This window comes from Xenopus tropicalis, chromosome 6 (genome assembly GCF_000004195.4).
Source record: "Xenopus tropicalis strain Nigerian chromosome 6, UCB_Xtro_10.0, whole genome shotgun sequence".
Taxonomy (NCBI): Eukaryota; Metazoa; Chordata; class Amphibia; order Anura; family Pipidae; genus Xenopus; species Xenopus tropicalis.
Window position 1 is genome coordinate 89,711,172 of NC_030682.2, and position 15,058 is coordinate 89,726,229.

General features: G+C 39.7%; 1 protein-coding gene across 4 annotated transcripts in view; it reads right to left on the reverse strand.

Moving 5' to 3' along the window:
* slc35b3 (solute carrier family 35 member B3) overlaps positions 1-14,752 on the reverse strand; it is a 28,826-nt gene extending 14,074 nt beyond the window's left edge. The window contains exons 1-2 of one of the 4 annotated variants that reach the window (XM_031903935.1): positions 14,599-14,664; positions 6,239-6,356 (exon numbers count right to left, since the gene is read on the reverse strand). In XM_031903935.1, coding sequence (XP_031759795.1) covers positions 6,239-6,312 — 74 coding nt within the window. In that variant the 5' untranslated portion in view covers positions 6,313-6,356; positions 14,599-14,664. Of the gene's footprint in view, positions 1-6,238; positions 6,357-7,256; positions 7,499-14,598 lie in introns of those variants that run through there. The other 3 variants (XM_002932670.5, XM_031903934.1, XM_004915297.4) reach the window with 3 other exon arrangements.
* Positions 14,753-15,058: the final 306 nt, after the last annotated feature.

Below are 15,058 nucleotides of genomic sequence, written 5' to 3' on the forward strand. Positions count from 1 at the left end.
GTTTTTGTTAATTCTGAAAAGAAAAAAATAATTATAATTTAAGAAATGGTAATGATTTTGTTTTTAGGGGAAAAAAAAACACATCTTGTTAATAATTGGACTTCTACCGAGCCTCAACTTCCACCCAATTAAAACAGCAAAGATGCAAAATAGTTTTATCATATGCAGTCATTTTTACTTAAAACGTAAAGGAAAAGCTATCATTGCTAGGTAGGTCTATGGAAGCTGTCTGTGCAAGAGTTTAAACGCATCTGATAAGTTCAAGGCACTTACAAACAAGCACATAGACAAAAGGCCAAACATGTAGATGCTGAAAACTATATTAGTGATACATTTTATTGTTCCACATAACTTCAAAACAAAAAAAGAACTAAGGTCTGACTCTTAAGGCAGTCATATAAGGACTGAAATAGAACGTATTTCACTGACTTTGGCTGTTGGGCAGAACGGACACATTCTTTACAAGAGGACATAGGCTGTACAGACCGCCTGACATCCACAGTACATAAATATCAGTCGGGATCATTGGGCCACCATTTATGGACAGAAAATAGTATGAAACTTAAATTGGTTCAGTTTTATTGTTTTGGCCATCTTTATTTTCTTATTTAATACTTGGAACAGTACCCTGTAATTACTGTGTTACTGTCACTTCTGGAAAGCCTGGTGCAGTATGAAAGCAAATTCTCTCCGGTGGGGATTTAACAAATATAGAGTAACAAAATTGGCTTAAGATATTAATGTTAAACTCTGTTTCATAAATATAGTTAATTTGGTATATTAGTTTTGTAAATTAGTTTGTCCAGAGTCATTCCAGAAGTTTAATTACCAAATTTCTCTATATAAATGTACAGTAAATCTTGTTTCAGGCTGAGATTGGTATAAGTGTTTTCAGCCATTATTGCCATTTTGCCGGAGCAAATTCAGAAAGATTGTGTTTAACTGGTGGAATGATTTTACTAAAAAACTTTGAAGAAAGAAAAGGCAGTAGGCGCAGGGTGGTAAAAAGGACAAAAGTTGACATCAGATACTTGTGAATATTTAATTTTGATGACTTTCAGGCATAATTTAACTTTTCATTCCAATTTAACACCAAACACCACTTTTGTAAATACCAGTAAGCACAGTAATTTTTTCAGTATGTGCACAAATAGACCAGTTACATAAATAAAGAGAGCCCATGGCTGAGAAACTTGCGCTCCCCTAGATAAACAAATCCCAGATTCCTACCTTTGCTGGGAGTTATAATAAAAGGGTGCACAACATAGCAAAACTCCCCTCAGGAAGTACAGGCTGATACAGTACTATACAAGCATGTGTATTATTATTATAAAGCGCCAACATATTCCGCAGCGCTGTACAATAAGTGGGTTTCATACATTGGACATATAGGGGCTGATTTACTAAGACACGATTTCGAATCCGAATTGGAAAAATTCCGATTGGAAACGAACATTTTGCGACTTTTTCGTATTTTTTGTGATTTTTTCGGCGCCTTTACGACTTTTCGGAAATTATCGCGAATTTTTCGTTACCAATACGATTTGCGCGAAAAAACGCGAATTTTTCGTAGCCATTCCGAAAGTAGCGCAAAATCTGGCGATTTTTTCGTATCGTTAAAACTTGCGCGAAAAGTTGCGCCTTTTTCGTAGCGTTAAAACTTAAAGGGCCTGATTCACTAAAGTAAAGTGTGATAAAAATTATCGCACTTTACTTTAGTAAAAAACGCAAAATAATTTGCGCGCGATTCACCATAGAATTATCGCGTGCGAAAAATCGCCATTTTCGCAAGGTTATTTCTCGCACAAGTTTTAGCGCATGCGTTAATTTCCGCACTGAAAATACGATCGCATGATTCACTATATCTTTTGCGCGCTAAATATCGGATTCGGCTATGCGAAAATTAACACCTACTACAGGCAGGCGAAAAATTATAGAAAAGTACAGTAAATGATTTTTTTGCAATAAAATATGGACTTACAGTGTTATTTATTCAAGTATGTGTCTTTTTACTCAATTTTACTAAAGTCTTGGCATGTATGGAATTTCGCTACTAATATACAGTACTATAGCGGTGAATATGTTGTCGCCAAAATATACTGTACTGTAGCGGCGAATATTTTTTGTATATTTTGGCGATATTTTTTTTCCGCGATTTTGTAATCTCGCGAATTGCGGACATTTTGTGGCGATTTTGTAATCTCGTGACATGTGCGACTTGGGGCCATTTTGTGTCATTCAGCCAAACTGAGAGGATCATGCCTGGGGTTTCTGACTTGCTACCAGGGGAGAGGCGCTATATAATCAGCGTGCTCCTGCGTGCAGGATATGACCACCCACCTCCGGGGGACTTAGGGGTCCACGAGAGGAAGAGGGCAATCCTGGCCGAGCTAAGAGAGGGTTTGCTCGGCAGGTTTGCCCTTGATGTGGGCCCCCACCATCTCCGGCGGCTGTGGTCCGACCTTAAGCACAGGAGCCCAGAACTGGTCGCTGAAATTGCGGAAGGTAATTATTGTACTTTATTATGCTTTTACAGTATACGTTCAGTAAAAGATTTAGCAAGTAATTTGAACTAAAGGTACAAATGTAAGAAATGTCAGGGATGATGAAAGTAACATAGTAACATAGTAAGTTGGGTTGAAAAAAGACATACGTCCATCACGTCCAACCATAATGCCAGTGAGGAACTGAAACGTTGCTCACAATAAACCTCTGAATATTATTTCACATCTTTGTGACTCAAAATCCTGTGTGTGCTGTCACCCCATGCCTGTCTAGATTTTGTTTTGCCACAGGCACCCAGGTGTTATTGTTCCTTATGGTGTGCAGCTTCCCAGCACTTCCTATTGCATATATATATATACACATCTATTTTCAAATACATATGCATAAATAAGTTTAAAGCAGGGGGGAAGCAGCAGGGAGCGGCCCATAGTGTGAGTCATTTGGGGGAAGGGCCACAAATGTTTTAGGGGGCCCTGGCTAACAATGTCTGTGTGTCCTTTGTATTGATGTGAGGGTTCACAGGGGGAGGGGCCATTGGGGGCGTGGGAGGAGGGGGGCCCAAAAAATGTTGTTGTGAGGGGCCCCGTTATTTATGATGGTGTATGAATGTATATATATATAATATATTACACAAAATAACATCTTGCAATATTATTTTACAGAACTTCAGCTGGCGCCTCCTCCCCAGGCCCAACCCCAGGCCCTCCAGCCTATACCGGCCCCCGAGGCCCGACCTGCGGCCCCCGAGGCCCGACAAATGGCCCCCGAGGCCCGACCTGAGGCCCCCGAGGCCCGACAAATGGCCCCCGAGGCCCGACCTGCGGCCCCCGAGGCCCGACCTGAGGCCCCCGAGGCCCGACCTGAGGCCCCCGAGGCCCGACCTGCAGCCCCCGAGGCCCCAGGGTCCCCCGAGGACCCAGCAGACTGGCAGGCCCCCGAGGCCCCAGGGTCCCCCGAGGCCCCAGACACTCCCCCCCTTGATTTCTCCCCCAGTTTCCCCCCACTTTCCCCCCCCCGCCCTTGAGTTCTCCCCCCAGGCCCAACACTCTCCCCAGGCCAAGCGCTGGGCACCAGGTTCTCCTGCTGATGAGGGTACATCACGCCAGACCGAAGATGTGGGGACCCAAACAACACCTGGGAGGACTGACCCCACACTTCGGTCAATGCAGGAGGGCCTGGAAACTCTGAAGGCCCAGGTGGCCGAGCTGCAGCAGGACATGAGGGAACTCAAGGGCAGCAAGCCCTAAGTTTTTCCCCCCCCCCCCTTTTTTTTATTTTAAATAAAAGTTTTTAGTTTTATACATTTGAACTGAGTAATGTGTCATTATTTATCCTTCCTTGATATGGTATTCTATACTTTCATGTAGTTTCCCCTACACTCTTACATTTATCAGTAACAGCATCAATATGCTATATGGGTTAAATGTTTGCAAATATTCTGGCATCAATTTTGCCTTTAGCCCATTTTGCTGAATAGTAAAACTTGCGCTAATTAGTACGTAGCGTATTTTCTGGCGAGTGGGATAACTGCCAATCCAATTTTTTGTTGCCAGAATAATTGCAATTTAATAAAGTGCCCATAACATATTTGCCATTTATTCTGTGTGTAAAATCTCCCACTTAATTTAAGCCACTTTAGCAAACAGACCCCTAAGTATTTGGCTAAATATTCTTAAATGCCCCCCCCCCATTTTATTATCTCTAGCACTTTTTTTTTTTTCTTACTTAGATTTTTATAATTTTTGGGGGGGGTTTTTTGCAAATAAACTTTTATACAGCACCTCTCTAGCACTCTGTGCTCTCCCAGGGCAAAATATCGCAACTTTCTTGCGCAAGTTTTAACGCTACGAAAAATCGCAACTTTTTGTGCAAGTTTTAACGCTACGAAAAATCGCAACTTTTTGCGCAAGTTTTAACGCTCCGAAAAAATCGCAACTTTTTGCGCAAGTTTTAACGCTACGAAAAAATCGCCAGATTTTGCGCAACTTTCGGAGTGGCTACGAAAAACTCGCGTTTTTTCGCAAAAATCGTATTAGTAACGAAAAAGTCGCGTCAATTTTCCGAAAAAATCGCAAAATACCGATCATTACGAAAAAAACGCAATCGGACGCATTCGGCCCGTTCGTGAGTAAGTAAATGGGCCCCATAGAGTAACATATAAAGCAATCAATAACTGATACAAGAGGTAAAGAGAGCCCTGCCCAAAAGAGCTTACAATCTACAAGGAGAAAGGGTTGAGACACAAGGTGTGGGAATGGGCATGACAGTTGTGAGAGGTGTGGCACAGGTTATTGCTTTTAGCGGCACACTGAGGTTGTGTTAAACTAGATTAGGGTGAGCTTGGCAGAGTGGCATGGCAGAAGAGGAGCGGTTGGAGAGGTGTATGAGCCTGGCAGCAGTATTCATTATGGACTGGGGAGGGGACAGTCTTTGGAGGGGAAGGCCAATTAATAAGGAGTTACAGTAGTCCAGGCGAGATATTATATGAGAGTGAATAAGAATTTTGGCAGCATCTTGGGTGATAAATGATCGTATTTTGGAAATATTTCTTAGGTGAAAGTGACATCATTTGATAAGTGACTGGATATGAGGAGTGAAGGACAGGGCAGAGTCAAGGATAACCCCAAGGCCCCGGGCCTGGGAAGATGGTGGAGTTGTTAACCTTTATAGGTTACAATGTGGGCATTGGATGGGGGAAAGAGAACCAATTCAGGTTTAATTTGTTGGGACATCCAAGTGGAGATAGCGGACAGGCAGGAAGAGACACAAGTTAGAAGCTCTGGTTTGAGATTAGGAGAGGAAAGATAGATCTGAGTATCATCAGCATAGAGGTGGTACTGGTATAGAGAGAAAATAGTAAGGGGCCTAGGACAGAGCCTTGAGGAACCCCGACAGAAAGAGACAAGGGAAAAGATGATTTCCCATTGTAAGAGACCCTGAAGGATCGATCTGAGAGATAAGATGAAAACCAGGATAAGGCAGTGTCACGAAGGCCAAGAGAGCAGAGAGTCTGGAGGAGAAGAGGGTGATCCACAGTGTCAAAAGCAGCAGAGAGTTTGTGTACACCCCAACAAGGACATACGACTAGGCATAGAATATAGAACAAAGTATTAAAGGAGAAGGAAAGGCTAATAAAGTGTTAATCTCAAGCTACAGACATACCTTCAGTTCTCTCAATTGTGCCCTTAAGTCTCCCCATATTTGGCCTGTTCAAACTATCAGAAGCCTAACAGGTAAAAAAAACGCTGAGCTCTGTAAATAAAACTCTCATAATGCCTCGCTCCTGCACCAAGACAAGGACCCCTGTACATGCCCAGTTTGCTGTATAGCTCAGATCACACATTCCTAAGGGAGCAGGAGGGAGTTCTTAGCATTCTTATGAAAGGGGGAGCAAGAGAGGGAAGAGAGGAGAGCTGTACAGACTCTGGCACCCAGAAAAAAGGAGACAAGAAATCCTGTTTCTTTTGATAGAGGGCTCAGTGCAGCGTTTCTGTAAGTGCTTATGGTTGTATTTACATAGACCTTTCTGATAAAGCTTACTTAGTTTTTACCTTTCTTTCTCCTTTAATACATTTGTTGATATTCTAATTTGAAACTCAACAGAAATGTTCTTGAAAAACCAACAAAACTAAAAAGTAACAACTGGGTGAAAAAGTTGAGTGATTTTTACCTGCCACTCATATCAGCACCAAACAAAATGCAACTAAAAAAACAATATCCACACAATACATACCCTATTGCACTATGCACCAAAAGGGGATCTAAACGTGGAGCAATCTGCATTACCCCAACACCATTCTGATTCATAGGTCCCTTTGCATGGAATCTCAGTTGGGATTTTTAAATTGAGTCTACAAAAAAAACAAAACACAAACTAAAATGTAATTGTAAATATTAAGATAACTAGTTTATAATAATTTGCATATAATTGTTGCGGCTACTCAAAACCTATGGGCCTAGCAATGCTGCTTAATAACAAGAGCTGTATTTCAATATTTGGGTTGGGCACTATATAGTACATAATGTACATCCTGTTTTAAAATATAATGATATTATTAGTCACAAGGAGTTTCATTACCATGTAAAAGCACAAGGTTGTAGGCCAAGTGACTTCTAATATCCTTATATTGTACAATAGGGGGTTACTTTATTTATTATAATACACAGTGAGTAATTCCAGTGAGCCATGTGCCAGAAATTACATCACTAAGCACTGTTTATAAGCATATCATTTACAGAATATTCAAGGCTCTTATAAATATCTCTCCAGTGTAAGCCCCTGACATTTGGTGGGGCTCCAGAAAGCAGTATTCTTTGCCACCAAAACCAGTAGCTTTCTGGCTGTGGCCCTATATTCAATAAGAGAATGTATATCTTTCATTAACATATACACATTGACAATTATCATCTTTATAACATATTCAAATAGACTTGTTGCCTCTCTTGTTGGAGAGCCAGCCACAAGAGCTTGTCATTCAAAGTCCATATGAGAAGTGGCACACCTTTATAGTAATCATAATGTATGATAATGTGCCAATGGATATGATAAACATTACATCCTGGGGCGCCCCACCTGACTACTTCCAACCAGTCCCTACAGATGTTAGGAGTAGCCGTCTAACACATATGGGGGGACCACTAGGACACCCCTAAAGCACTGAAAACAAAAATGGTAGCAGCACAGCTGATGACTACACAGAACAAGAGGCCAACTGGCCGGATCCCATCCCTCATACACACTCTCAGTTCACCTTTCAGCAGTGGCAGCGCATCACTAAACCGGCCCGCTGTCAGTGCCACCCATGGGTGCAGCTGTACCGGGGCCTCAGGGAAGCAGCAGCCCGGCCACAATGCAGGCAGCGGGGAGGCACAGTGTTGATTCTGCCTATGGAACACTCAGGCTGACAACCGTTTCCGCGTTGGTGACTTCAGGCTGCGTAGACGTGTTTGCATCACAGGGCTGGAGGGGGAATGGGGAGGGGCCGAGGTGCTGAGCTCTCAGCTTTACAAACGCTTGTGAATTTATTGGTATTGGTGGTGATAGTGTATAATAATCTTCAGAACTGGGCTTTACAGAGTAACCATGATCAGACGTTTATTGTAGAGAATTGTTTAAGAAGGTTTGTATGATTTAGGAATGCATATTAATGTGCAGAGCGGTCAACTTCATTAGGGCGCTCCTAAGGAAACGAGCAGGTTGCTGTGCAAACATTCTGGGCTAGGCTTCCGGAAGCTGACATGGGTCTATTGTGTTCCAGAATTGTAGAAAGCATATTAAGTACCGCAAATGCTTGATCTGAGAGCCTGCAAGAAACCAGTATCGCCAAAGGCAGTGTTCAGCAGTCACACACTGATTATGGGGCACACTAACACCCTGCTAACATTTATACCAGTGTCAGTGACGTTAAAGAGGACCTGTCACCTTAAGAAATAATTCTAAATTGTTTTCTATTGTGTTTGTCAAGCAAAATAAACTTTACTTACACAATATAAATTCTTTTAATCTTATTGTATTCAGCCTTGGAATTCACAATTCCAGCAAGCAGGCTGGCGCCATTTTGCAGACACTGTTATCAAAGCAGGCATTGTATCCTGCCAAAATCTTATTTCTGTGCCAGTGTAGGGGACCTGATGCCCATGTCCATGCACTGGTTACACAATTACATGGTGAGGAGGGAGGGGGAATGTGAGGAGAGCAGCAGCATCTAAGAAGTTCTGAATTGAAAGTGAAAGTAAATGTCTGACCCAGAGGCGGGGAAGGCAATATATGACTGACAGCTGGGATTTTTAAATGCTTTTATATTGGGTATGAATATGGTAATAAAAAAATGAATTTGGGTTTCATGTTTAATTTGAAAGGGGCTTTTATACAGCTTTTTATGTCTGGGTGACAGGTCCACTTTATCCCTGATTTGTCTCCAGGACACACAGCAATTTCACCTATTCACAATTAGAAAATATAGAGTAGGTGATACCTTTAGTTGGCTAAGTAGTAGGCTAAAAATGAGAGCTTTCGGCACTACTTAGGTCCCTGCTTCAGGTATGGTAACTTGTTCATGATCACGTGTTCACACACTTTGCTCCAATAGCACACTGGGGATCCAAACCCAATAACGACCTGCAGACTCACATGTATGTTACCTGTTGACAACCATTATTCCTCAAGTAGTACACTGGATCTAAACTCAGTGTAGACCTGCAGGCACACACTTTGCCCTTGGTGCATAGTGATAGTTCACTAAGTGGCAGATTTATCAAAATGTGAGTTTAGAGCTTAATACATAAAAACTCACCCATGTTCAATTCATTCCTATGGGATTTTTAAAAGCATATTTATCAAATGGTGAACTTCACCTATTGATGAATGTGTTTCTAAAAATCCCATAGAAATGAACAGAAGCTGGATAAGTTTTTATGTATAGGGGCAAAGACACATGATGTAATTAGTCACCATGAATTTAATTCCCCCGTGTGTCTTCGACCTTAAGCTCTAAACTCACATTTTGATAAATATGCCCCTAGTCTAAATCTAATATCTCAGAAATCACTAAAAACAGAAAATTATATTGCAAAATTACCAAGAGGGTCCATTGTTTTTTTGGGGCGTAGATCCCCTATAACTGTTTAATTGCAACTTAAGACTCTGTTTTTGAAGTACATTGTTCTCTATAGGGAATAAATATTGATTGGCAACACAAACTACTTAAGAGTTGCACCTGTACCTGTCATACGGGTTAATTATAAATAGAGTAACCCTTCAACTTTTTATATCTTTACCACAATGATTCACTTTACTGCTAACCCTAAAAAGTATTTTCATAAACAAGTAAAAACAAAAGTCACTGAGCAGCCCTTACAATATATAGAGGCCCACAGGCTACATGCTCTTATAATTATATGGTTAGAGATGCTCTCTGTGACTTTTATACAAGTTAATTATATATATATATATATATGTATGTATGTATGATGGGCCAACTAGTGTTGTCATATGTTGTCTTTATTTGTCACATGTTCTTATTGTATTAAAATGATACAAAGGAAGGGCTAGTTTGGAAACACAAATTTTTAGGGTTTCTCTTCTCAAAGTCCTGGGTAACTGAATATACAGGAACCAACTGTATGAAGAATTGGGAGCTCATGCATTTTATTTAATACTAGATATGAGATTAATTCAATGTTGAAAAGACGGTATGCAAGGCAGTATCAGGAAAACAGATGGGTCACTATACTTGCTAGGCTTGCTGTGCCAACCAGTTATCTTGTGCTCTTATTACAGAAAAAGCACATAAGATGAAACCATTTGAAACGTTTTAAACAGCCTAGCACGCACTGAAATGAGCATGCAAGACATATGGTTGGTGAAAAAAATTGGTTATAAGTTATTGTTTTTGTTCAACAGTAAATACAGTTTTATGACTTTTCACGCTAAACCACACTCTGAAATATTATCACCGTCAGCTCATTTTCCCTTATCTGACAAAGTCAAGCCCTCCTCGCTAATCCTGCTCTCTATTTTCATGTTATGTACATTAAGGGGCTGATTTACTTACCCACGAACGGGTCGAATGGAGTCCGATTGCGTTTTTTTCGTAATGATCGGTATTTTGCGATTTTTTCGGATTCTTTACGAATTTTTCGTTACCAATACGATTTTTGTGTAAAAACGCGAGTTTTCGTATCCATTACGAAAGTTGCGTAAAAAGTTGCGCATTTTTCGTAGCGTTAAAACTTACGCGAAAAATGCACAACTTTTCGCGTAAGTTTTAACGCTACGAAAAATGCGCAACTTTTTACGCAACTTTCGTAATGGATACGAAAAACACGCGTTTTTACGCAAAAATCGTATTGGTAACGAAAAATTCGTAAAGAATCCGAAAAAATCGCAAAACATACGAAAAAGTCGCAAAATGTTCGTTTTCAAGTCGGAACTTTTCCAATTCGGGTCGGATTCGTGGGTTAGTAAATCAGCCCCTAACTATTGTACTGTTTCTAGTAACAGGACCAACCCACCTATCATAGACTGGTTTAACTGGTCCAGGGTGTCAGGTTAATATACTCATCTTCCTATGATCCTCCATTAGGGATATATGAATCTCGCCCAAAATGAGTTAGTCACGCTTTTATTTGAATAAATTACTGAATAAAATGGAGTCTCGCCTGAATTTCACCCTGGAACTAGGCTAGAACCATTCAGATCCACTCAGGATATTAATCAGACAGCTTTATTAGAGGTATACATTAATACAAAGTATTATATAGTAGCTAATGCATTTTGAAAGCTTGTGATGTTGGGGTACCAGCAAAATATAACTTTTATTTTTCAGCCAGCTGCTGGTTAGAACAATGAAAGAAACAATTTGATTTGTTGCATGAGTTACTGCCCAGGGTCAAATTTGCCCAGTGTTAATGAATGACCCACACTGTCTCAGCACAATAGCCCCAGTGGTCAGTGTCGTAAAGGTGGCCATATACGGGCAAATTTCAGCTGCTGATTGGGATCCTTCAGACCAATTCGACAGTTTATCCGCCCATGTATGGGCACCCCTGATGGGCCTACCCGACCGATATCTGGCCTAAAATTGGCCAGATCTTAATCAGGTAGGTTTGATTTTCTCGTTGAATCCACATACTTATCATTTTAATTCATTTGTTCGTCCTAGGGTAAAAGAATCTAATTAGGTGGGCATATTGGGGGACGATCTGCTCATTTGGGGACCTTGCCAAAAGAGTGGATTGCACAGTGCATGGGCACCTTAACTCTTTGTGACTTCCTTAGCCTAGCACTAGCAATGCTTGTGACAGAAGAAAGATTATTTCCTTGTTCTGCAGAAAGATCTTAGACTCAAACTTGTCCTACAAATGCAGTAATTCTGTACCAGTGTGCTGTAAATAATCTTTGTTCTTTGATAACAACTAATTTATGTGTTTGTAGCATATATCTAAGATACCGGTATCTACATAGGGCCTTTATAAGGATTTGAATTATTCTGTCACACCATTTTTACAGTATGTAGCTCCATAAACAGGTCAGCTTAGAGCCGGTACTATATTTAATCATTTAACATATAAGGCAGCAAGTAAGAATATACTTCAAAATAGCCTTAAAAGTAAAGCCTATATTTCACTTTTGTACTAAAGCTGTCCCAGATTTCTGCAGGTATATTAATCCAGTAGCTAATCAGGACTGATTACAGTGGGTTCCTGGATCAGAGCAAACTTTGCTCTTAAAGTAATAAATTGCTTTTTAAATATAAAAATTGTGAATTATTGCTTTTGTGACAATTTTATTCTAGAGGCATATATAGTGTGTGAATGTTTCTGGTTGGTGTTTTCATGTACTTTTAGTTTAAGACAATTCAACAATATAGCTGTTTTTGCAATGACAGCATGGACTGGAGAGCTTGTTCACGAACATAGGTGCTATATAGCAGTGCAGTTGTCCATAGTAACCAACAAGCTATTATTTGGAGAAAATTAAGCAAACGTTTATAGGATGGACTTCATATTAAATTCTAATATAATTTTCAAGTTCTGTTCATGGAATTTGTATTCTCAGTAGAATGGGGACAGTGGTCAGTAGGATAGGGTGGGCAGTGCTTCAGATTTAATAAAGTAGCGGTTCTCAACCTGTGGGTCGGGACCCTTTCACAGGGTTGCCTAAGACCATCGGAAAACACATATTTCCAATGGTTTCAGGAATAATTTTATGGTTGGGGGTCACCACAACATGAGGAACTTTATTAAAGGGTTGCGGCATTAGGAAGGTTGAGAACCACTACACAGACTGAGATTACAAGGCTGTTTGCACTTATATGAGTCTGTATTGCAGTGATGTTGCTAGCTGTGAGAGTTTGGGGAAAAGGAAAGTGTGAGAATAAGGCAAAGAAAAACAAGGGAGGTGGAAAAATAAGAATGATAGAGAGGACTGGAGAACATATGAAAACACTGAAGGGGATGAAAGGTTATGTTGCAGAGTGAAGGGACAAGAGAGAGAGTATAAGACAATAGAGGAAGTCAAAAAGAGTGGAAATGGAAATCAGGAGGACAAGAAGAAATAGAAATATGGATGAAAAAAGGGTATGAAATAAAAGAGATATACTAAAGGGCAGTGGAGAATAACATTTATGAAAGGGACAAAAGTTTATAGAAGAGCAGAAAATGGAGGGAGATAAAGAAAACTGACAGGAAGATAAATGCAGAAGAAATGTGCAAACTGCAACCAGATAGCAGGGTTCATAAAAGAAACAATTGTAAATAATCAAAAAAACAAAAATAATAAAGGCTTTATTAGAAATTGTAAATTATAACAGGTAAGGGTGCAACTACACCTTCAATCAATTACCAGCCAGTAACCAGTAATCTATAACAGTAGTTCATCAGCACAAAGTGATTAACTAACATTTGGCTGTTGTACTGCAGGTCTGAATTCTATTAGCCTCATTGACAGAGCAGGAATATGCTATGTTATGGTGATGCATAAAGATCTAAGAAAATGGGAACAGTCACACTGCCAAACCCTCACTAGCAAGCCTCGACAACCTGTCTAATGCTGATAGATATACCAAGGCATATTGTTAACTTTAAAATTAAGTAGCTTGCAGTTGCAAGGAAGTTGGTCTCACTGCCAACTATCACAGAGCATAGAAACATTTATTTTGTTTTCATGTAGAGGCTTAGTCATTGCTATATTTTATGATATCATCCTTTATCTTGCCTTTATTCTTAGTTTGATAAGTCCATATCTACATTTACTACATATCAAATGTGCATGCACACTTCAGTGGATGTTTTTTTCTACAGATGGGGCTTAGACTCTCCCAGGCAAAAAATGTGTGTATTGAGGGTTATTGTGGATGATTGAACATTCATCAGGAATAATTTATAGAATACTTGTTTGGTGCCTAATCTTTGCAATAGGACCAAAACTAGAAGGAGATTATATTCTCTATCTCTGTTACACAAAACACATTATTGAAGGTCTGTTGTGGGATATAAGTAACCAGCTTGTAAATATTTAAAGTAATACTGGCATGGAAATACATGTTTTTTTTTTTTTTAGAACGCTTCAGTTAATAGAGCTTGACTAGCAGAATCCTGCATGGAAATCCATTTTCCAAACACAAACAGATTTTTTTATATTTAATTTTGAAATTTCACAGGGGGCTAGAAATGTTCTTCCTTTCCCAGGGTGACACAATCATGTGACCTGTAGTCTGATAAACTTTTTTTTCACATTGCAACGAATGCTGTCATGCTTTTGGAAAACTCCAGCCATGTTTCCATGTGGTTCTTTTAAAAAATTATTTTTTTTGTGCTTATGCAGAACTCTTACACATACCTGAAATTAAGTATGGTGGTGGCAGCACACCGTATTGAAGAGCATTGAGTATTGAATTCTCCCACTCCCCCTTTGTTTTTTGTTTCTTTTAACTTTTTTTGTGTCCCCACTTCCCCTTCTCCCCAACCATATTTCCACACCTGCTCCCCATGGTGTCCCTTCATCTTCTCAACACAAACATGTCACAGACTTATCATAGTTTGATGCTATGATATTTTCAGTAAACATTATAATATGTTAGCACCACAATCATGTGCAGTTAGGTGATTCAAATGTTTTAACTTTAGCAAATTCATGTGAGTCAAAATGCAAAGGGATTTTCAGAAGTTTTGTTGTCCACGCTGCAGGTGATTTCACGTGGGCAATAAAACGTCCTGCATTTTCTACTTCTAAAAGAGAGGAAAAACAAATACTGTAGCATAATATCCCATTTGTCATACTATTGTTTCAATAAAGAGCAGCTTCAGTATTCTGCCTACAACCTAAAAAAACTGGTGTACTGTACTGGATAATTAAATAGTGAGATTAGCAGAAAGGAGGGGCAGTAAACACAATGTTATAAGTTGTACATTTATTATTAATACTAAATAAAAGCTTTAATATATTAAAACAGGTGATGCTGTGGTGGCTATTAAGACCAGTATGCAATAAAGAGGCACTCTCAGAAAAAGCTTTTTACATTTAATGCCAAACAGCAGATGCTATGTAATATGCAGATTCTGTCTGTTACTAGTTGTGCAATGCATATGTACCTTATAGGGTTGATGGTAGCCTGGCCAGTGTTCTGGTAATTACGTATTTGATGATTCCTTTCAGAAGATTGTTTTGTATTGCTAGAAGACATTTCTGGAAAAAGCCAGTTAAAAAATAACCAAACAGCAGCTATCCGAAGCCTGGCATTTATTTGTACTTCCTTGTTCTCTTCTTGAAATTGTACAGATCAGCTGACAAGGAAATGTTTACCTAAAACGAGCTGATCTTATATACATCCTGTTTCCAGGTGTTTCAAAAGCCAGGCTCTCAGAGCACTAAACCCGCAGGTACAGGAATCAGTGTTTGTGAGAGAGGCAGTGATCCAGGTCTGACACAGAAGAAGCCTTACGAATGCTACCTATGTTTAGTTGTTTCCTTGATGCTTTAGTAAATGTCTGTGTTTATCTGTCCTGATAAAGATCCCAAACGTCACTTCTCAATACTATTTTCATTGTGGAA